Genomic DNA, 24,798 nt, shown 5'->3' with positions numbered 1-24,798 from the left:
TCCACAACTTCTCTGGGCAACCTGTTCCAGTGTCTCACCACCCTCACAGGAAAGAATTTATTCCTATTATCTAATGTAAATCTACCCTCTTTCAGTTTAAACCATTAACCCTTATCCTATTGCTACAGGCCCTACTAAAATGTCTGTCCTCATCTTTCTTGTAGGCCCCCTTGAGGTACTGGAAGGCCGCTATAAGGTCGCCCTGGCACCTTCTCTTCTCCAGGCTGAACAACCCCAACTTTCTCAGCCTGTTTTCATAGGAGAGGTGCTCTAGTCCTCTGATCATCTTCATGGCCCTCCTCTGGACTCATTCCAACAGGCCCATGTCTTTTTAATGTTGGGGTCTCCAGAGCTGAATGCAATATTCCAGGTGGGGTCTCAAGAGAGCAAATACTTAGCTGGAATTCGGTGGTTTGACACTAGTTATACATAATGAAATATACAGCAAAAGTCTACACTAATAAAAATTAAACAAAGCTTTATTTTGCACAAAGGCTTATGTCTGACAGATTCAGACATCCCCAAAAGTGATTGAGAAATTATTTTCTAATGTCACACCATCATTTAAACATTAAAATAATTTAAGATTAGCCCAATGATCTATACCATTAAAATAAATCCATTAACTTCAGAAAGCATCTAATAAATCCCTTTTCTTTCTTAGGTTCATCAGAAAGACTAAAAATTTAAGACACAGTCTCTTTTACATATTCTAGTAATTGACACCGGTTTGCCAGAAAAGTTCCATAATAAAAATTCTAGATCTAAACTATTCTGTCAACATAAAATAATACTTTGACCTTCATAATATTCTATCAGATATGCAATTATAATTAGAATTTAAGATAGCAAAATCTCATGAGGCTCTAGAGAAACTTCAGTATTTATTCTTTTCAGAATAACTGTAAAACATCTGTGATAGCTGAGAAAAAATACTTCATCCTTTTATACTTCTACATAAACATGCATGCAAAAACTTGCAACACGAACTAGTGAGTCTACAAAAACTAACGCTTGATAACTTGTGCAGTTCTTATTTGTCATGCTAACAATACACATGAATTACATGAATGTTTTAAAAAGTATATTGCATACATAAATTAAAACTAAGCACTGAATTCATGCAAACTATAAGACACTTCTAGATTGCATACTTCTGTTTGGCCTTAAATATTCACAACAGTGAATCAGGAATAAAATAAAAAAAAGAATGCATACCTACTAATACTAGAATAAAATAGGCTTTCCTGCTGTCTTCTCTTGCACATATGATGTAAAACGCTTTAAGAATTTTGGATATTCTCGTTTTGCCACTGCCCGTAACACAGATGCTGGTGCCCATCCTCCTGGGTTCACTAGAAATAGACAGGAAGTCATACATTGAAATACAACTAAAAGCTAGAAAAGAAAATTTAAGTTTGTATTCCTGCAACTATTTCTGAATGTTGTGGTTTAACCCAGCAGGTAGCTAAACACCACATACCTCCTTGCTCATTCCACCCCCCCACAGATAGGTGGGTCAGAAAATTGGGAAAATCAAAAAATGTAAAATTTGTGGGAAAAGATAGACAGTTTAATAGGACAAGAAAAGGAAGGGAAAATAATAACCATTAGAACACAGAAAACGAATGATGCACAATGCAATTGCTCACCACATAATGACCGATTCCTGGCCAGTCCCTGAGCAGCAGCCCTTGGCAAACTTTCCCCCTAGTTTATATACTGAGCATGATATCATATGGTATGGAATATCCCTTTAGCTAGTTTGGGTCAGCTGTCCTGGTCGCGTCACCTCCCAGCTTCTTGTGTCCCCCAGCCTACTTGGTGGTGGGGTGGGGTGATAAGCTGTAAAGGCTGTGACTTACTGTAAGCACTCCTTAGCAACGACTAAAACCATCGATGTATTATCAAAATTATTCCCATTCTAAATCTAAAACACAGCACTGCACCAGCTACTAGGAAGAAAATTAATTATATGCCAGCCAAAACCAAGAAAGTATCCATCCCTTATTCCGTACCATCTACATTATGCTCAGGTCACACGCTTTCCAATACAGCCTTTCCTGTCTTTTGATATATACACAAAGATATCATTCCCTTAGTCTATGGCCATCCCTTTAAAACATCCATTGACTTCATTTAGTTTATGACTTTGGGCTCCATCTGTCCTTCAAGGCAGGATAGATGGTGTGCGGTGCTGGATTGTTGCATGCTGTATGTAGACAGTTCTGGTTCCATCGCCGCTGTGCTTGTCTGGTTCTATCATTGCTGCAATTTGCCCAGTTCCATCAAAATTCATTCTTCATTTATCTGGGTATTTTCTATTATAATATCGTTGATATAACATATAGCAACCATACTAATGAAGACATACAGTATTATACAGCAATTAAGATCATATAAATCAAATCACTGGCTTTTCTCACCCAAAATCAAATCCCTTTGATGCACACACCGGACTTCCCCATCCTCCTGCATTACCCACCAAGTGCTCCCAGGTCCCTGAGCAAAAGCAATCCCACAAATGGGTTTGCCTTTGCCTGAGGCAGGAATGACCCAGACTATCTTCCCCAGCATAACTTTAAGTTGCACTACAGGACCTCTAACTGTTTCTACAGTACTTAAAAGCATTGATTGGGCAGGGCCAGCTCAGCTGACACATCCTCTACTGTTGACTGACTAGGTGGCTTTTGATAAACATATATCCCAATGTTTGAAGGTCCCACCACCCATTGCTTTCAGTGTAGTCTTTAACAGTCCATTGTATCATTCAGTTTTCCCAGAGGCTGGTGCTTGTTAGTGGATGTGATATACCCACTCAATGCCATGCTCCTTGGCCCAAGTGACTATGAATTTGTTTTGGAAATAAGTCCTGTTGTCTGACTCAATTCTTTCTGGGGAGCCATATCGCCATAATACTTGCTTTTCAAGGCCCAGAATAGCATTCTGGGCAGTGGCATGGGGCACAGGATATGTCTCCAGCCATCCCGTGGTTGCTTCCACCACTGTAAGCACATGGCACTTGCCTTGGTGGGTCTGTGGGAGTGTGATACAGTCAATTTGCCAAGCCTCCCCATATTTACATTTCAGCCATCATCCTCCATACCACAGAAGCTTTAACTGCTTGGCTTGCTTAACTGCAGCATATTTCGCATTCATAGACAACCTGTGCAATAGCGTTGTCCTGGTTTCTGCTGGGATAGAGTTAATTTTCTTCTCAGTAGCTGGTACAATGCTGTGGTTTGGATTTGGTATGAGAATAGTGTTGATAACACACTAGTAATGTTTCTACTAAGTCAAGGACTTTTCAGTTTCTCATGCTCTGCCAGCAAGAAGGCTGGAGGAGCACAAGAAATTGGGAGGGGACACAGCCAGGACAGCTGACCCAAACTAGCCAAAGGGATATTCCATACCACAGAATGTCACGCTCAGTATATGAACGGCGTGTGTGTGTGTGAGAGAGAGCTTGGCTGGGGCCTGCTGATTGCTGCTCGGGGACTGGCTGGGCATCAGTCAGCAGGTGGCAAGCAACTGTACTGTGCATCACTTGTTTGGGTTTTTTTCCCTCCTTCTCTTTGGATTTTATACCTCTCCCCTTCTCCCTCCTTTTAATTACAATTATTATTATTGTTATTTATTTAATTTTGTTTCAATTATTAAATTGCTCTTATCTCAACCCTCGAGTTTTACCTTTTTCCCTGATTCTCCTCCCCATCCCTCTGGAAGATGGGGAGGGGGGAAAGCGAGCAGCCAGCTGTGTATTACTTAGTTGCCAGCTGGGGTTAAACCATGACAGTCCTTTCTGGTAGCCAACACGGGGCCGGAAGGACTGAAATAACAGATCTGAATAGAGTATGTTAAAACAAAACTGTTATAATAATTCTTTATAATGGTTTAATACTCACTAGCCCCAATATTGTTTTCTTTGCTCTCAAAGTTGCTGTTCACGATCTCAGGGTTGTCTTATGTACTTTACTTGCAGTATGTGTTCCCTGTTGCACTGTTTATGGTCGATGGGGCTTGGATTAAAGTTATCATTGTGTTGTTCTTTATAGTGCTGGCTTATGATATGATAGACTCGCTGGCCATGAAACTAATTCAGTATGTATACTCAGCATTGCTGTCGTCCCCATATGTCAGGCACTCTCTGATGAGGACTACTGATAATTGCACCTTTAGCTTTTCCTTTTTGGAGAGCCAACAGCACAGTCTATCTCCCTACACCTTCTCCTCTAGGCCAATTACAGAAGACTTCTGTACTTCTGAAAAGTTAAGAGTATTCATGGGATGCTGAAGACCATCATGTTTTTGGCGCTGATTCTATGGTTGAGAATACTGAATGTGGTTCAGACCTTACTGAGAATTAAGCAACTAGCTGCAGCTATTCCAACTGCCACAAGCAGCAATACAGCTACACAAACCTCAACGATAATCATTGTGGCTACTCCAACTGAAAAACAGACAGTAGCAGCTTATGAAGGGGTTCAAGCTGATTCAGAGGTGATTGGTAGTGAAGCGCAGCTCCTCCTGGCGCCTCAGTTGCCAGGGCTGGGCTGGGTGTTTAAAGGGAGGGTTTCCTCTGCATATCACGCAACTGATGATAGGTGGAGTAAGTGGGCCACACTGATCACACAACGAGCTCAAATATAAAATCCCAGTCATCCAGGAATCTTGGAAGTGACCATGGACTGACCAGAAGTTAAATATTTTGGTATGTCACCAGAGGAGGAGGTGATGTGCTGAAGAGCACTCATTGTACAATAAATTGCCAAAAAATGGGAGGCAATATGCCTTGTTTACTGATGGGTCCTGCTGTATTGTAGGGAAGCATCGGAGGTGGAAGGCAGCTGTATGGAGTCCCCTACAGCAAGGCACAGAAACTGCTGAAGGAGAAGGTGAATCGAGTCAGTTTGCAGAGGTGAAAGCTATCCAGCTGGCTTTAGGCATTGCTGAACAAAGAAAAATGGCCAATACTTTACTTCTGCATTGCAAATTACTCTGCTTCCATTTCCATAACCACCCCCACAGGGCATTTACCACCATCCATGAGTCAGTATAGAAGTAAAGTATTGGCCACCTTTCTTGTTCAGGAACATCTAAGCCAGCTGGATAGCTTTCACCTCTGCAAACTGACTCGATTCACCTTCTCCTTCAGCAGTTTCTGTGCCTTGCTGTAGGGGACTCCATACAGCTGCCTTCCACCTCCGATGCTTCCCTACAATACAGCAGGACCCATCAGTAAACAAGGCATATTGCCTCCCATTTTTTGGCAATTTATTGTACAATGAGTGCTCTTCAGCACATCACCTCCTCCTCTGGTGACATACCAAAATATTTAACTTCTGGTCAGTCCATGGTCACTTCCAAGATTCCTGGATGACTGGGATTTTATATTTGAGCTCGTTGTGTGATCAGTGTGGCCCACTTACTCCACCTATCATCAGTTGCGTGATATGCAGAGGAAACCCTCCCTTTAAACACCCAGCCCAGCCCTGGCAACTGAGGCGCCAGGAGGAGCTGCGCTTCACTACCAATCACCTCTGAATCAGCTTGAACCCCTTCATAAGCTGCTACTGTCTGTTTTTCAGTTGGAGTATAGTGGGCCTCCGATCCTCTATAACCCTGACTCCAAAAGCCTATGCATCAACCTTGAGTCTCCCCAGCTGCAGTGTAGAGCACGTTTTTAAAGTCTTGTCCTGCCTGGATTGGCCCAAGGGCTACTGTTTGAATTATCTCTCTCATTTAATTTGTTCAAAGGCTTGTTGTTGCTCAGGGCACCATTTGAAATCATTCTTCTTCAGGGTCACACAATAGAGAGGACTTATGATCAGACTGTAATTTGGAATGTGCATTCTTTAAAAACCCACAACACCTAGGAAAGCTTGTTTTTACTTTTTTCTAATTGGTGGATACATTGCTGTTATTTTGTTGACCACATCCATTGGGATCTGATGACATCTGTCTTGCAATTTTATTCCCAAAAAACTGGATTTCTGTGCAGGTCCCTTAACTTTTTCTTTTAATTTATTTTTAAAGGAAAAACCAGCTTTCAGAAAGGATTCAGGCTATTTCCCTTTCTGAAAAACTTCTGCTCTTTTGCCCCACAGGATCATGTCATCAGTGTCCTGCAGGCATTCCGGAGCTTCACCCTGTTCCAGTGCAGCCTGGATCAGTCTGTGACAAATGATAGGGCTGCATTTCCACCCCTGGGGCAATCCATGCCAGGCGTACTGGACACCCCCCTTCAAGTGAAAATGAGCTGTGGCCTGCACTCTGCTGCCAAAGGTATTGAAGAAAACTCAATAGCATACCATTTGGCTGCCTTTGATCCCAGGTCGTACTCAAGTTCTAGCATGCCCAGCATAGCAGCACTCAGCAGTGGCGTAACTTCATTCAGGCCACGATAGTCTACTGTTAGTCTCTACTCTCCATTAGACTATTGCACTGGGCACATGGGACTGTTCAAGGTTGACAGTTCTGCTGATCACTCCTTGGCTCTCCAGTCGGTGAATCAGCAAGTCTCAGTTGGTGCAATATTGTAATCGGTACATTGTTGTGGTAGCAATTGGCAGCCTTCAGCAATCCTACAACAGAAAGATCTTCCAAGGGACTGGGCAAGGTAGACAGCTGCTTAGTTTCCTGTCTCCAAGGCAGCTATACCATAAGCTCACCAGTACCCTTTTGGGTCCTTGAAATACCCTTTTCTCTGTGTTTCCAGGTCATTACTGCCAATGAGCTGGCATACAACAATGGTGCACTCTATACAAACTTCCACCACATTGGGTTCACATGCACCTGGATCTGTGGGTAACTGCTTTTTGTCCGGGTCATCATAAGCCACCTCCAGCATGGCCAGTTCCCTCAGGTACTGGCTAACTTTCTTGATTGTGGTCCACTTGACTGGGTGACATGTATCCCTTCAAGGAAGACAATATCTTTCCTTCACACCTGACAGGAGTCTCCTCCAGAGACTGAGGACTTGCACCTCTTTTCCAATTGCTTTGTCAATGCCCCCTTTAGAAAGTGATCCCAGCTTCTTGGCTTCCTTTCCCTACAGTTCCAGACTAGTGGCCCCATTATCCCAACATCGGAGCAGACAGGTAACAATGTGCTTGCCTGGACAACTGCTGAAATCTTTTTATATATCTCACAGCTCACTCAGGGATAGGGATCAGGTGGTTACTGCCTCATTTATGATTTCTTCCTCGTCCTGCTCCTGTTCTCTTGATGGCCCTGCTTCAGAGTAGTCTGACTTGTCTACTTCCTCTTAGAAGCAGCTCTTTCATCCCTTACTAAATGAGCTGACTTCCACTTCCAATATTTCTTCTTGTGTGTAGGGACAACTGATACCAGTACAGGTTAGTTCTTTGGTTCAGCTGCAGTGCCTGTCACCAGGGTTTGTATGACAAAATGACAGGCATTGCGGTTATCAGAACCAGAGATCTTCTCTTCCCCTTGAGGGGAATACTGAATAGTTTTGAACAGGGCTTGGTAGGCATGGGTGTGGCCCCAGCACATTGCAGTAATTTGTGCCTCTCTGGAATTGCCAGGGTGACAGCATGCTCTTTCCAAATATTTTACTAGTCTTTCCAGATTCTGCACTTGTTCAGGGGTGATGTTTCAAAACGCTGGAGGTGCCCACTGTTCTAGGCATTTGCCCATACTATTCCACACACCCTGCCACTCATAACTATTCAGCCTTGAGGCAGATCTCTGGGCGGTATTCTTAAATAGCTGTTTAACCCTAAACAAGACCTGGAACACATTCAGGAAACATAGCAATAGGTACATGACAGTTTGAACATCCCCAGGATATTAAAAATTCTCAAAAGCTATTGTAATTAGCTTGGATGAGAAAGGGAAGGTGAAAGAAGGTATTGCCCCCATAGATTGGCTCTCTGAGGAGAAAAGGTAAAAGGTATTATTAACAGTTGTCAATAGTGGCTCCCAAAGTACAGAGGTGACTGCAATTCTGAGTACAAATACCAGATTAGCCTCACAACCAGCAACTTTATCATATCATAAACCAGTGTTACAAAATACAACAAAAATATAATCTTAATCCAGCCCCCAGAGATGATAAACAACACAAAAGGGAACAAATACAGCAAGTAAGGTGTTACATAACAGCTCTAATAACAAGCACAACAACCCAGAGCAAATAAATCGACATTGTGGCCAGCAACTATTTAACTAATATAACGAATGCTTATAAAAATAATTGTTTTATCATGCTCTGGTCAGATCTGTCATTTTCAGCCCTTTGTGCCCCATGTTGGGCACCAAAAAGAACTGTCGTTGTTTAACATGGTAGGCAGCTAAACACTGCACAGTCACTCGCTCACTCCCCCCTCACCAGTGGGATGAGGAGAGAATCGTGGGTGGAAGTACAATTCATGGGTTGAGATAAAGACAGTTTAATAGGACAGAAATGGAAGGGAAAATAATAATAATAGAGTTAGAATATACAAAACAAGTGACGCACAATGCAATTGCTCACCACCAACCGATCAATACCCAGTCAGTTCCTGAGCCAGCTTTCCCTGTGTTTGTATACTGAGCATGACATCACATGGTATGAAATACCCCTTTGGCCAGTTTGGGTCAGCTGTCCTGGCTGTGTCTTCTACTTTCTTGTGCCCCCCAGCCTACTCAATGGTGGTGTGGGGTGAGAAGCAGAAAAGGCCTTGACTTAGTGCAAACACTGCTCAGCAACAACTAAAAAAAAAATAATAAAAAATCAGTGTGTTATCAACATTATTCTCATCCTAGATCCAAAACAGCACTGTATCAGCTATTAGGAAGAAAATTAACTCTACCCCAGCCAAAACCAGGACACTAAAGTAACAGAAAAGAAGAAAAACTTACAGCTTGTATTGCAGCACTTTATACTCTTAATACTCTAATTCAGTCCAGTTCTATGAAGTCACTATTTGGAAAACATTAAACATGATGTGCTGTCTGTAGGGAATGCTCAAAGGAAAGATTATATTCTTTAAGTACTCCCAAGAAATAACAGACAAGGAGACTCAAGTTACTATTTTTTTGAAATAATTAGTCAGTATTCATTTTTCAGTAACTGTTGCATTTGCCTGCAGAATTGCTACATAGCCTATGTCTTACAAGTTTTTTTAAAGCACTTTTAACATATTTTGAACTGATTCTAAAATATGCTTAAATTCCCAGGTCAAGTACTTTACTGAAGCTGCCACCACCTCCCATATAATCACAGTTCAGAATTTGTCACTGAAAATTTATTTTTTAAATAATTGGGAAACTTCTAAACAGGAAACAAAACAGCTTACCTCAGAGTTTAACATCATATAGTATTATTTGTACAGGATTTAATACAAGTTGCATCACTCCTATATGGCAAAGATTTAATGAACCCATTTTTCAGACTTTGTTTCTTTAGTAAGCTATACAATAGGTGGTCAAAAATAATAAGCAGGTGATACTCAAAAGTGTTTTGTAGCCGCAGGAAAGGAGCTAATAGGTATGTGGTTCCAATACTATAAATACACTGCTAATTACCAGTTACAATAACAATGCAGTTTGGCTTTTCTAACTTTGCAGTCAATACCAAAGATTTTATCAGTTAAAACATTTTAAAATATGTAGACTAGATAATATAGCTTGCAGACATCCTCATACAAAATGTATTTGTCCCTTCTTAATCTGAGGATAAGAACTGTATCTTTACTATCAGCAGCTTTTCAGCCTAACAACATGAATTGGGGAAAAAATTGACAGCAATACATGAATAAAACCCTCAGACTATTGCTGAAACTAAAAAGTTATGCCAAGTCATCCCAGTTGCAAACATTTCTTCTGCCTACCCCCATCCACCCCAAGGTTCTGTACTTAGGACTGAGCTACACATTACTTTTGCTTATTCCTCCCAGGATGCCACACAATGAAAGAACCCATTAGTGATTGATGTAGCACATTAATTCAACTCTTTTTGACCGTGAAGGCCACAAGTGTGATCCTATATATAAATTTTACAGAAAACTGCATCAACTTTTTTTTTTTTTTGCCAGTATGCAGCTCCCCAGAATTAACATATATCATGAATGTCATACTGAAAAATTTTAGACTTACCATTAGCTACATATGTGATCTTGCACAGAATATTGTCCCTGCTTATTTCCTTGTTCCCCTCTGGTGGGCTCACTAATGTCTGACAAATCATAGCAATATTTATTTTGGCACGGACACAGCGATTGTTCAGCTGCCAAAAAAACCAACAACCAAAACATTTGTAGAGTGTCAAACTAAGTTTATTTCATCATATTTGACTGTGAACATTTGAATTTATTATAAAGTCTAAAACACTCCAAAAGCTGTGTTTCAGGGAGTTTATGTTCTAGCACTACATGGATGTAACATGAATGTGAATGAAATGAAAGATACGTGACCAACAGGTTAAATTGAAATGCCTGAATCTCAGGTTTATATTTGCTTAATACAGTGAATTATTTCAATTATTGTGAGAAGTAAGGAAACATCTAAAGAATAAGGCATCAGCATTTTAAAACATCAGTTAGTAACTTTTCCCTTGTAAGCAGGCAATGGCATAGTAATGACCACAGAAACACTCCAAAGGAAACAATCATTGCTACTATCTGACAGAACCAAGGCAGAACTGTGTAAGCTGAAGGTTTAACAGATTCCATATCTACAGTTATACAAGCCTATACCCACGTCTGACAATACTGAAGAGTTACTGATTTGATTCCATACAAAGTAATCTCAATTCTTTAAAATATTTTCAAATCTCCAGAAATTTTGCTTCCATTTTTCTGCAACACCTTAGATCTGCCAACTATTGCGATAAGGTAAGGAAGCTTTTGGCTCAGAATGTTTCTCAGATCACTATCACCTCGTTTAAACAAACTGTATTTTTGCATACATACACACCTCCCCCCCCTTCCCATTATGCTAGTATTGCAAGACCATCACCACATAATAGAAAAATGATATCTTAAAAGCAGAACTTGATAAAATGAAAACAACACTTACAGGAGCACTGTCATGTTCCACAGAGAAATTGCACACAATCCATGTTTCAGGATCATTTTCACTGAATGCTAGTATCTTTCTGATGGCAGACAAATACAGCACATCCCTTTGAGAAGCAGGCCACACCCTCTGCAGAGAAACACCTGAATATAATTTGCAAAACTGGAAAAGCTTAAGTATTTACTATCCTTAGATAAAGGAAAAATCAAACAAGGCAAAACAGGTCAGTCACATTAATTAAGTAAAAAAGTTTCTTCAAGTTAGCAAGGTTCATGCAATTTTCAAAACTGAAACAGAATATAGGTGTTCTACAGATGTGTATTAGGTTATATGGCTATACTTCATTTAAAAAAAAGAAAAAGACAAAAGTTGAAGGGCTTTGAAAGGCAGGGAGCCAAGCAATGACTTTTTCAGTAGACAACCAGGAAGAGGCACTACACCTCCCTGTTCTCTCAGCCTCAGGTTTACATTTTAGTTAATCCTTCTAAGCTACAAACTGAACTAGTGGTTATGTATAAATAGACGCATCTACAGTTATTTTATGGAGACATAAATATAGACAGAAAGCAAGAAATGTTTATAACACATTATTTCAAGAAGCTACTAAATCAAGACAGATATGGTAAACTGGTACTATCTAAAAGAAAGTTTCAGAAGCTAAGTGCCTGATGAAGTAAAGCTATAAAGAAGCTATTTTCCTGATACTCGGGGTGGGGGGGGAGGAGGAGGAAGGAGGAAGAGTCAACCTTTTACCAAAAAGGTGTCTGCTGGTACAGCAGTTTTAAGGTAACCATATTACTAACAAAATTGGAAATGAAGCCAGGATTTGTTTTAATATGAGTATACTAATACTTGGAATAATGCAAGATTAAAGATTAATTTTGATACTTCTCTCCAATTCTTCTGAACCTGTTCGATTAGTTACTGGATTATAAGTCAAATCGACATTTTAGTAAAGCTACATCAGAACTGGTTGGGGTGAAAAAACATAATGAAGTTAAAAGAACAAATGTTGTACCAGCAATTATATGACCTCATAATGCAAATGCACGTCAACTAATTGTGGTTAACAATAGAATCATAGAATCATTTAGGTTGGAAAAGACCTTTGAGATCATCAAGTCCAACGATTAACCCAGGACTGCCAAGTCTACCACTAAAACCATGTCCCTAAGCACCACAACTACGTTTTTTAAACACCTTCAGGGATGGTGATTCCACCACCTCCCTGGGCAGCCTGTTCCAATGCTTCACCACCCTTTCAGTGAAGAATTTTTTCCTAATATTCAATCTAAACCTCCCTTGGCACAACTTGAGTCTCTTTCCTGTTGTCCAATCACTTGGTACTTGGGAGAAGAGACAAACACTCACCTGCCTACAACCTCCTTTCAGGTAGTTGTAGAGAGCAATAATGTCCCCCCAAATTTCCTCCTCTCCAGACTAAACAACCACAGTTCCCTAAGATGCTCCTCATTTGTACTCTACACCCTTCACCAGCTTTGTTGCCCTTCTCCAGACATGCTCCAGCATCTCAATCTCTTTCTTGTAGTGAGAGGCTCAAAACTGAACACAGTATTTGAGGTGCAGCCTCACCAATGCCAAATATAGTGGGACAATCACTTCCCTTGCCCTGCTGGCCACACTATTTCAGACACAAGCCAAGATGCTATTGGCCGCCTTGGCCACCTGGGCACACTGTTGGCTCATGTTCAGCCAGCCATCAACCAGCACCCCCAGGTCCTTTTCTGCCAGGCAGCTTTCCAGCCACTCTTCCCCAAAGCCTGCAGTATCATGTGGGATTGTTGTGACCCAAGTGCAGGACCCAGTACTTCTCCTTGATGAATCTCATACATTTGGCCTCAGCCCACCAAACCAACCTGGTCCAGATCCCTCTGCAGAGCCTTCCTATCCTCAAGCAGATCAACACTGCCCCCCAACTTGGTGTCATCTGCAGACTTCCAGAGGGTGCACACTCAATCCCCTCATCCAGATTGTTGATAAAGACATTAAACAGGACTCGCCCCAATACTGAGCCCTGGGGAACATCACTTGTGACTGGGTGCCAGCTGGATGCAACTCCATTTACTACCACTCTTTGGGCTCGGCTATCCATCCAGCTTTTTACGCAGCATAGAATATACCCATTGTCCAAGCCATGAGCAGCCAGTTTCTGCAGGACGATGCTGTAGGAAATTATGTCAAAGGCTTTACTAAAGTCCAGGAAGATAACATCCACAGCCTTCCCCTCATCCTTTAGTCGGGTCATCTTGTCGTAGAAAGAGATCAGGTAAGTCAAGCAGGACCTGCCTTTCATAAATCCATGCTGGCTGGGCCTCATCACCCAGTCATCCTACACATGCCATGTGATGGCACTCAGGATTATCTGCTCCATAACCTTCCCTGGCACCGAGCTCAGGCTGACAGGCCTGTAGTTCCCCAGATCCTCCTTTGTACCCTTCTAGTAGATGGGCATCACACTGGCTAACCTACATCCTCTGAGACCTCTCCAGTTTGCCAGGACTGTTGATAAATGATGGAGAGTAGCTTGGCGAGCTCCTCTGCCAGCTCCCTCAGTACCCTCAGTTGGATTCCATCTGATCCCTTAGACTTGTGCACGTCAAAGTAGAGCAGGAAGCTGCTATCCATTTCCTCCTGGACTGTAAGGACCTCATTCTGCTCCTCCTCATCTCTGTCTGCCAGCTCAGGGGGCTGAGTACCCTGAGGATAACTGATGTTGCTATTTAAGACTGAGGCAAAGAAAGCATTAAGTACCTCAGCCTTTTCCTCATCCATTGTGGCAATGTTCCCCCCTGCATCCAATAAAAGATGAAGATTATCCTTGGCCCTCCTTTTGTTTCAAATGTATTTGTAAAAACATTCTTTGTTATCTTTTACAGCAGTGGCCAGCCTGAGCTCTAGCTGGTCTTTCGCCTCTCTAATCTTCACCCTGCATAACCCCGTGACATCCTTACAGTCCTCCAGAGCTGCCTGCCCCTTCTTCCAAAGGTGGCAAACTCTCCTTTTTTCCCTGAGTTCCAGCCAAAGCTCTCTGTTCAACCAGGCCGGTCTTCTTCCCCACCGGCTCATCTTTGGACGCATAAGGACGGCCTGCTCCTGTGCCTTTAAGACTTCCATCTTGAAGAATTTCCAGCTCTTCCTGGACCCCTTGGCCCTTCAGAACCATCTCCCAAGGGACTCTGTCAATCAGGCTCTTAAACAGGCTAAAGTCGGCCCTCCAGAAGTCCAAAGTGGCAGTTTTGCTGACCTTCTTTACTCCTCAGAGAACTGAAAACTCTATCATCTCATGATCACTATGCCCAAGACATCCTCCCACCACCACATCACCCATCAGTCCTTCCCAGTTTGTAAACAGCAGGTCCTGCAGGGCATCCCCCCTGGTTGGCTCACTGACCACCTGTGTCAGGAAGTTATCTTCCATACACTCCAGAAACCTCCTAGACTGTTTCCTCTCTGCTGTGTTGTATTTCCAGCAGACATCTGGTAGGTTGAAGTCCCCCACAAGAACAAGGGCTAGCTTGGATTATTGCAACAACAGATATGATACAGTAGTATAGGTTTCCTCCTTGTAGTCAGTGTCAATTTATTGCTTCAGATGACCCTTGCCTCACTGGCAGTGATATACTTCAGCGATTAAGAGTCCTCGTTTGTTATTACAAGGTCTAGACTGATACACAACTAATTATGCTATCAAGCCAAGTTTGAAAAGTTGACAAAGTTGCAGTTTAATAGAGAACTTGTTCTGAACTGTTGTTTTGAATAGTATTTTAAGTTCTTAAGATGTTAAAGTATTTCAGAATAGATCAGAACACATATGCCCCAGACTTGTCTCACCAAGGTATATATACAGGTGAAGTGTTATTACCTTATGCATCTGGTAAATGATGATTGCGTTATCAGCTAAGTTTTCCACAACATGGAAATTTTCAATTGTTGCTAAAAGAAGGGAAAAAATCCATCAGTAAACAAGCCCAAATATTATATCAATGTGATAAGCAACATGCTTGCTGATAACTTGCAAAGCTTAAGAACCGATTCCTTACTTTCCCAGTCATTACGAACATCAACATTCCAGAAGTAGTGGCAAACTTCATGCCCTGTTACCCCTTTAACAGCATGTGTTGCTTTCAAAGGATCTAAAACTATTCCATTCTCTTCTACCTCTCTTCTGTACACCTACGGCCAAATGCAAAGAAAGAAATGCAGAACAGAAATTGTCAAAACTGTTCATGTTTTATTTGTTTAAAATTCCATCAGCTTTGATAAAAACTTACCTAGAAGACTAATACATGAATAATTTGCCATGCTAGTGTTCTCTGGTAACTACCAATGCAGACATTCTTGCATGACACTTCACATTAAAATACTAGCATTTTGAGAATCTCTACTCCAAAAGCAATTAAGCTACCTTATTTATCACTATGCACAAGAATACATACAAGCACAGTGGAGTAGCCAACAGTAACTTGCTACCATGTAACATTTTCATATATTGAATTTACACACCATTTTGATACCAAGTTTTAAGTAGGAGAAAATGAGAAAAAAAATCTGCAAAGACCAAGCCATTGCAAGTTGCATAAGATTTTGCATGATTAGAAACTGCATGTCTTGAAGAATCCAGTCCAAACTTAAACAATGCTATTCTCAGAGAAGTTTTAACAGCATAACTTGCTGAGTGAGAGTATTCAAAGAGAATAAAAATATGTCTTCAAAGCATATCATCTTGTATCAATTAAGCAAAACCCCAAAAGCTTACCTTCATTTCTCCTTCTTCTACCACTAGCTGCCAATTGGCATCTCCCCCTACATCTTGCAAGGAATATATCATATGATTTTGTACCATCTCTTCCACCTTTAAGGGAAAAAAATACACATTTTTAAATCATTCCTTCTGTCTTCTTGGGCAGGGGACCATACAAGGATTGGAAGCTACAAGTCAATACTTCAAATCCTGTACAGGAGCTAAACTTGGACAACAGAGCCTTCAATCACAGGTTAAGAACAAGCAGATACTTCTGGCCTTTGGAAACAAAAGCCAAAATCTTGATTCAACTTCCAACTTCATTCTTTATGGGTACTTCCCTATCTTCCTTTGCATCTCTAAGCTGTGAGAACTCGCTATTTCTACCTAAGACAGTTTTATTTCAGCATGTAAGAAATTACTTCAGGTATCTCCAAATAGAATTACAATGCATTGTAAGACTTGAAAGCCAATATTCACTGAAGAGCATTTAAGCAGCTGGGGGGGGTGGGCGCAGGGATGACACACAAGCTCTAAAAGTGAATACATATCAGAAGTCACATTGAAACAGCAGACAGACACACTCATGAGCAAAGCATGCCTATTTTGTTTCATTGGAATCTTTGCACAGTTGCCAGCTAGAAAAACAGAACAGAAATGCTTACATTCCAAAAAGATTACAATGATGCAGACACTCCACTATTATAAAATATTCATTTAAAGATTACTTAGCTACAGTTGCATGCTTTTCTTAAAGGCCAAATATTCAATGTTTTTGTCAAGCTATGTGAATATCTCATTTTTTTTGTTTCAAATAACATGCATGAAAATTGGATGGTGGAACAGAAAATATATTTTTGTTTGAAATCTACAGTCTTATTTATGTTTCTTTTGTGTCCATCCCCTGCATTTCCAAATCCCACTCTCCCAAATAGAGACACAAAAATGTAAATTATCTATTGCTGTGTAATGTTTACAAGTGCTGAAAACAATTTAATAACTTTTTCCACCTAAAAGGTAGGCAACTACTAAAACTCATCTCAGAAAATAAGCCCATGTAATTGACAGTATTTTCCTGAATTATTAGAAATACCTTTTTTAAAAAGGAAAAGCACTGCAAGTTGGTTAATACAGATTAGTTTAAGTATGCAATCACAAGATTAATAGCCTGAACCTATAAGTGTTTTTTCCACAATTTACACAAATATTTTGTACACACTAGACTTCATAAGCTATAAAACATAACTAAGTAGAAGTATAAAGCAAAATTAAATAATAATTAATGAGCTTTTCCCAATATGATATAGAATTAAAATATGTTATTTACTTTTAATTTAAAGCAGTAATTTTGTTTGTACGACATACTCTTTGGGCAATACACTTAAGGAAGAAAAGTAGTAACTGAATCAAGTTAAAAATCCTCAACATACAATAAAGTCCTTTCAATAGAAATTCTACTTTATCTTATTTTAACTATAGAATTCTCTACAGAAACACAAATTATCAGTCCAGTTTTGGGGGTTTTCTTTGATTTTTGTCATTTTCTTTTTTTAGTTATAATGAACTATAAACACCTGCAAGATTTGTGTTTCTGCTTTTTAGATAGGCCATCTTTTCCTGCCACTTACTAACAGGTTTCCTACAAAATAGTCTTCCAATTATTCTTTTCCAGTGACAGAATGACAGTACAATCCAAATCAGATAAGAATGTGGGCTATTTAATATTCAATTTACTAGCTCTAGGTCACACTTCTTCCAGAAAGGAATCCTCGCCATGCTCCCAACCTTTACCTGCAACACCTTCAAGGTCCCTATCTCTCTTTCCCCCTAGATCCTAATCTATTAAGGACAAAGCTGGCTTTTATAAATTCGGGTTTTATTTTGCTGCTTTTTGCTTTATGCTAAATGCAGAGTGAGGAGGGGAACAGCAAAGAAAGAGGAGGATGAGGCATCCACAGGAGTGTAATCTAAACAATTTAAGGCCTTTGGAATTGTTCATCATTTAGTCTCCTGACTCCCTCTGAAAACTTGAAAAGCATTTTTTAGTTTGGTTCCCTCCCAATAAAGTTTCATTCCTGCTAATACAACATCTCTAAGACAGCTTCCCTATAGGTTTGGGGAAGGAAAGGTATCATCACTGCAGCTTTCAGAGGAGAACGAATGCTGGTTTTCACTAACAAGCAGTTAATTCTACTTGACTAAGTAATTGCAGTGCCTACAACTGCCTTGTGCATAATACCTGTCCAAACCATGATCTAGCTGCTGGTTGCTGTCTGTCAGCCTGCACTTATTTCAGGTACATTAGGCACAGAGTCAAGATTCACAGCTTCTTTACCACTGGGGAAGCCACACAACCTTTGGGTTGTGGCAGACTACAGGAATAGTCTGCAGAAACACTTGCAACCTCTATCCCATGCAGCCTCAGCCACATTAAGTGGGCAGCTCTTCAATTAAAAGGTCCTCAGAACAGCTCGATCTATTTTTAAATCTGATAGTCCTTTAAAAGGAGAAAGCAATCTGCAAAACATCTGCAGCGTTTTAAGCCCACAACCTCACACTCAACTTGCAGAGAAAAATCAATGCCTTTCTGAAGGCACACTGAAGAACCAGCCTCCCATCAGAACACGTTTACACTTCTCAATCTTAAAAACAAAGCTACAAGTTTCTACTTGATCTTTTACACATACCAAAATTGCCTTGGTGTGAAGTCTAGAAACAAGTCCCATTTATTCTGAATCAAGATATTAGCTTGCCTTTCCAAAAGCCAAATCCTCAGACTGGGGACAGAAGCCAATTTCCTATTAATAAGGTCCCCAGCAAGTTGTCACCAAAAGGTGTGCTGCTTTTCCCTTCATGCTCTCAGCTGTCTTTCACCTGCTTGTTAGTGAACAAGCAATGAAGCCTCAGAGCAGGTGGACTGACTTACTGATCTGGCAAAAGTTTGTTCTAGGGGAAAATATGGGAGAAGGAGGGGGCAGAGGGGAGTAGGTTTCATGTAAGTTAGCAAGATCATCCTTTCTGCAGCAAGTCAGTTAACTTGAAACCACATCCTAAGACACTGGGAGGTAGTAGTTTTTATATAGTATAATCCCTGCAGCTACTGAAAAGAGCAACACCTTGACCCCATAATCCAGTCCATTTGACCCTGATCTTTCACATCAATTTGCATTATTGTGATAAGGACCTGGTCAACCTCAGATTTGTTTTTAAATGGTTAGGTTTTCAGCCACACTAGTGTTCTGATACTCAGGTTTACCATATGGATTCACAAATGTTTTCACAGGCATAAGAAATGAAAATGAGATGGTTCACATATTTTAGTGACTATGGGTTTCCCTTACATTGAACTGGCCATGTACCCATAGCATGACAGACAACCAATTCTATCTTTGGAATCAAACTTGCCTTATTACTTGATTTCCCCCCTCCTCCCAAACAAAAACAAACTTGAATTACTAATGTGACTACTGGATGGCGTACCAGTAGATGAGCCTATCAGTGTTGTGCAATATGACCTGCGTACTTTTTCCCCTTGTGTTAAGTTCAAATTCCAGAAATTAACTGACTGCAATAGGTCAAGGCAAGTGTTGAGATTTCAGTCCAATAAGCAAGTCCTTAAGTGTTAGGGTTCTGCTCACAAAGCTGGTGGCAAGGTCTGCAGTACATTACTGAAATATGTCACTATGACCTCATTCACATATTCAGAATGTCAGACATTTTCTGAAAGATAACTGAATATATTGGAACTCTTCAGTAAAAATTCTCATACCCACAATCTTATTTATTAACAACATATTTTATGACATTTCAGTAATAAAACTGGTTGTAGAGATAAAAAAGTATAATAGAGAACCTTAACATTTAGTATCTTAATGTTATTACAAGTGGCAAACACATTTTTAAGACAAAATTAAACCTTTGATTTAAAAGCAAGAAAACCTATTCAATTTGAAGCAAAGACCATCTCCAGCCCACACAAAACAGGTGTTATTTTACTACTTTTATTATAAGCATAAATGTACAATTTTCAAGTTATAGGCATTTTTATTAAAGCTACTAAAATTAATCCAACAGTTCCACAAGATTTGGGCCTCTGCACAAGTGATATGCATGCAAGCAGAATGTAAAAAGACAACTATTTAGTATAGGAATAGAGAACTCCTTTTTTTGTCTCAATGTATAGTTTAAAGCAAGCAGTGATTTATATAACAAACCACCCAGGTTCTAGAGAAGAGGATGAAATACAGCAGAGATATGCAACCCCCACTCTACACATTAAAACAGTACCTGAGTGCTGAATCTGTGAACATCAGAGGCACTGACTAGATCAATGGAAGACATGGAGGAAGAGCGACTATAGGGCTACCAGAGACAGACAAAGAAAAAACCAAGTAATCAGAACAAAGGCACAACAGAGCATTCAGTACCAACTTACAAGCACAAGATAATGAAGAAAAGGAAAACAAAAGCACCATAAGCAGTAAGCACAGTAGTGAATGCTGATTTCATGCAACTATATGTATTATGCTCCAACAGTGTAGCCCTAAGAACAGCATGGTGTGTTTCCAGTAACACTAAAAAAGTCAGCTGATCCTAATGCAAGAGACTGGATTTTAAAAAAAATTATATATATATATATATATTTTAAATTAATTAAATGAATTTTGGTGAAGGTATCTTAAAAACACTGAGGTTAGCAAGTTGGGAATGTTTTTTCCTTTAATATAATCTAACTGACCAGCTTGATACAAGTCAAGATATTCTAAATAGATACTGAAATCCATTTGTTTTTTAGCCAAGACAGAAAACACTCCTTCTCCAATTCCAGCTACTTCAATTGAAAAGGAGTAAACCATTGCAAGTTATACTAGAAACACCCCAAAAAAATAAAACAAAATAATCAATCTTACCTATCCATATAAAATATTATATAGAAATATAAGTCATATATAATTCAGAAGAGATGAGAAATATCTTACCTTTTGGACAAATCGATGAGTCCCCACAGCAGAATATGCATCTCCAGAAGGTAAGGATGTTGGCCAGTGTAATCTGACCTTTTCACTTTGGGACTGCAATAAAACAGGTTTAATTACTGGTAGCCAGCTGCTAGCTACTGGGTGGACTATGAAACAGTAAGGTATCTTCAATCTATATAGTGGCTACAACTAATGCTCTCCATGACAGACATGAAGTTGTCATCCTGGAGTTCTCAGGAAGTGAATGGGCCTGAAGACTGAATTACCCATTCATCTCTACTTCAAGGTGTATTTCCAGGTTAAGCAAAATAGATTGGCAGCATTAAGGATGTTGCATCCATGTAGTAAAGTCACTCAAAACTTACTTTCTGCTAACAGACCTCAACATAGATAAACTCTGTTGAGTACTATATGTCCATTAGAAAGTCTTGTAATTCTTAATCAAGTCATTGTATTAACTATATTCATAAGCCTAAAACCTTTTAAGACAAAGGAGGCACTACTCTTATTCCCTCATTTTATACACCACTATATGTTCTCATATTATATATTTCATCACATGTATCTTATCCCTTTTTGATCCTTGTCACTGAAGTGTATTCAAGAAATGAGTTTGAGAAATAGCCAGAATCTACACAATTTTTTAATAAAACCAAACACCACAGAACGATGTCTTTTCTATTTCACATACTGTTACAGACAAAAAACTTCAGAGCAATAATTAGGTTTTGAAAAATAGCTGCAGTGCTTGATATAATTATTTTCACAGAGCATCAGTTACATATAAAGATAAGTTTTATACACTTATTTAGTAATTAGAAAATGGAGACATTCAATTAGCTTAAAACTTATACTATCCTTTTCTATGCAAGCTGTAAAGTCACTTTCTCAAAATTGGTGTTAAGCAATGATATTTAACTGTACAAATATTAAGTAGTGAATTCCACTTATAAGTGTTAGTATAAAATATCTAGAGTTTCAGGAGATGCACTCCAGGACTACGTCACAGAAGTCTTCCATGAAGTGCCCACCATTAACACATTTTTCAAGTGCCAATACCTGTTCTTCCATTTTATCCTGTCTATCGAGAGCAGCTTCAACAGCATCAAAGAATTCTTCTTCATTAATCAGACTATTAGGACCCTCCTAGAGCATAAGAAACAGAACTAGTTCAAAATTTTGGAAACACAAGCACTCCACTTAATTTTAATATTAGAAATATATATTTATATAATAAGCATATAACCGACAGAAGGAAATTTCTTCCATAGACTTCAAATATTTTCACCAATATTCTTAATTACAATTCACATGAAAACCCTATTTGTTAAAGGCAGTTATTTCCTTTAACTACAATTTAGGGGTAGTCCTATAAACAAGAAAAAAAAACAGGAAATGGAAGGCTAAGTAACAGTGTCAATATGCTTTATCATCAGATTTAGGTTTTAATTAACATATATCTTAAATGTTTACAGTGTGTCAGTAAAGTAAACATACTAACATAACTGTGTAGTTAGACTCCTTCCAAGTATTCCAGTGCCTTAGGGTAGATTTCAGATATGTGCTCAAAGGACAACAAGACAAGACAAAATCCTGGGGATCACTGTTGAAAATTCTTGGAAAGAACAGTTTAACAGTAAACAGCAGGTAGAGATAACTATTAAAAACTTGTGTCCACTAAATAAAATGGTAATTTAAGAAAACTAGGTTTACTGCTTTTATTTTATCGTAAAACAAACTGGTCCAGCAAATTTCAACAACCTACTTTACAACAAAGATATCTGGGAGAAGCAGTTGGATTCATAACCAGGTAGACAAGTCCAAATTCCTATCCATCTTTTTCTTTTACAGTGCCTCAGGCACAACAGAGAACCTAAGCTCAAGTATCTGTTAAATATCCCAACATAGTAGTACTACTTCTCAGGCTATGATTTATAAATAGAAACCTGCTTATCATGGTTTAACCCTGGCCGGCAACTAAGCACCACACAGCCACTCACTCACTCCCCTGTCTTGGTTTCAGCTGGGATGGAGTTCATTTTCTTCTTAGTAGCTAGTACAGTGCTGTGTTTTGGCTCTGATGGGAGAACAATGTCAATAACACACTGATGGTTTTAGTTGTTGCTGGGTAATGTTTATACTAAGTCAAGGATTTTTCAGGTTTTTAGGCCTTGCCAGTTAGAGGGCTGATGTGTGTCGTCCCCCCCTTCTCCTTTTTCCCCCAGCTTTATATACTCAGCATAATGTTCTATGGTATGGAATATCCCTTTGGCTAGTTCAGGTCAGCTGACCTGGCTGTGTCCCCTCCCGATTTCTTGTGCCCCTCCAGCCTTCTCACTGGCAAGGCCCTAGAAATTGAAAGGTCCTTGACTTAGTATAAACAACACCCAGCAACAACCAAACACATGGATGTCCTATCAGCATTGTTCTCACACCAAATCCAAAACACAGCACTGCACCAGCTACTAAGAAGAAAATTAACTCTATCCCAGCTGAAAGCAGGACACTGCTCGATTAACATAAATGAAAGGGTGAAGTTCTTAAAAAGTATGCAAACTGCATTACAGATGCATTAGCTTACATTATTCTTCAGAAAGCAATTTAAGAGCCTTAAAATCTGACTAAACTGAGGAGAAAGCTGCTAAAACATGCAATTTAACAGATGAAGCAGAACCTAAAAATCAATTATCAAACACATTTCATGTGGCAGTGACAAGGTAAAACTCAATTCAAGTTAAACTTCAGATTCTAGGACTGTCTCTGCAGTCAGGGGGGTCATATTTGCATTACATATCTATACAGCCAAGTCATTAAAAAGTAAGGGTACAGAACTTGCATAAACACTATCAAATGTACAAGAAAAATAATAAAAATGTTAGCAGAAATATCGGTTAGTAAAATGCTTTAGACAAAAGCAAAAGAAACCTGAGGTGAAGACAGATTTCTCAAAAAATCAAGGATTTGGATTCTTCATTCAGTTTCAATTTCCAAGGTAGAAAAAGAGAAGTGGCATGAACACGCTTACACAGCCAAAGACCTTGATTTACACACACACTCCTTTGAGAAAAACTTATCTTTAGAAGCCTTAGCATTTTCAAAAATTTCAAAAGCAGAATTTGTACCTCATAGTCTGGCCCTCCAAAGTGGGATTTTTTTTTCAGTTCTGTCACAGCATTTTTGTATGCTTCTTCAATTCTTCTCCTTTTCTCTACCTCCTGTAAAATTACATGATCATGTATGATCAAGAATGAATTGGCTGATAATAGCCATCACAGCGATAAAAGGAATGACCAGTACAGGGTTTTTCCCCCCCAAATAACAACTGCAAAGCTGCTGATTTTCTGATTTTATTTCAATGCATGCATTATATGTGTCCATATACATGCATATATGATACAAAGCCTGGGGAGCTAGCTACCTTGAGCATACCCTTCTTTAAGTCATGTGGAAGAAACTAGATCAGCAAGCAAAATCTGTTATCTAATTTAAGCATAGCTATTCATGGTTTGTTGAGGGTCAGACTTGGTATGTGACAGTTTATATAAACTCCTTGACACAGATGCTTGGGCAGTGATAACAAAGGGTGAAAAGTAAAACTAGTAGAAAGCTAACTTGTTGAATGGGGTGAGATACTAGTGAATCACAGCATGTAAGCCTGTATCTATGATTAGCTGACATAGGAACCACATGAATCATTTTGTGAACTCCATGCAGAGACAAGCATATCTCAACATCATTCTCCCATAATAGATGCAGGACTGTACTAGAGCCACTAATGATGTCTATGTTATAGTATATTTTAAATAAAGTAGTAGTAATGCTGGAATCAGATTAAGCCTAGTATTTCCTTTGCAAATTCTACATACTGCCAAGATATTCCCATACAAAAAGCTATAAAGAGTTCTGAAATTCTTGCAGAATTCAGCTTTATTACATAAGATGTTTCTCTGTTCCCTTTTGGCAAGAGGACACTACACTACTACTTGCATATATGAGTATAATTATTCAGCAACCCAATTTGAACTTTAATGA

General features: G+C 39.5%; 1 protein-coding gene across 6 annotated transcripts in view; it reads right to left on the bottom strand.

Annotated features, from left to right (window-relative positions):
* LOC121080368 (ceramide transfer protein-like) overlaps positions 1-24,798 on the bottom strand; it is a 77,604-nt gene that overhangs the window by 2,643 nt on the left and 50,163 nt on the right. For 4 of the 6 annotated variants that reach the window (XM_040578336.1, XM_040578339.1, XM_040578340.1 and 1 more), the window contains 10 exons: positions 23,889-23,981; positions 21,826-21,912; positions 20,767-20,859; positions 20,075-20,149; positions 15,803-15,898; positions 15,087-15,219; positions 14,909-14,979; positions 11,026-11,154; positions 10,105-10,234; positions 1,219-1,355 (listed from right to left, as the gene is read on the bottom strand). In XM_040578336.1, coding sequence (XP_040434270.1) covers positions 1,228-1,355; positions 10,105-10,234; positions 11,026-11,154; positions 14,909-14,979; positions 15,087-15,219; positions 15,803-15,898; positions 20,075-20,149; positions 20,767-20,859; positions 21,826-21,912; positions 23,889-23,981 — 1,035 coding nt within the window. In that variant the 3' untranslated portion in view covers positions 1,219-1,227. Of the gene's footprint in view, positions 1-1,218; positions 1,356-8,679; positions 8,719-10,104; positions 10,235-11,025; positions 11,155-14,908; positions 14,980-15,086; positions 15,220-15,802; positions 15,899-20,074; positions 20,150-20,766; positions 20,860-21,825; positions 21,913-23,888; positions 23,982-24,798 lie in introns of those variants that run through there. The other 2 variants (XM_040578338.1, XM_040578337.1) reach the window with 2 other exon arrangements.

This window comes from Falco naumanni, chromosome W (assembly GCF_017639655.2).
Source record: "Falco naumanni isolate bFalNau1 chromosome W, bFalNau1.pat, whole genome shotgun sequence".
NCBI lineage: Eukaryota > Metazoa > Chordata > Aves > Falconiformes > Falconidae > Falco > Falco naumanni.
The sequence above is the reverse complement of the archived record's forward strand: the minus strand, read 5'-3'. Positions and strand labels throughout refer to the sequence as shown.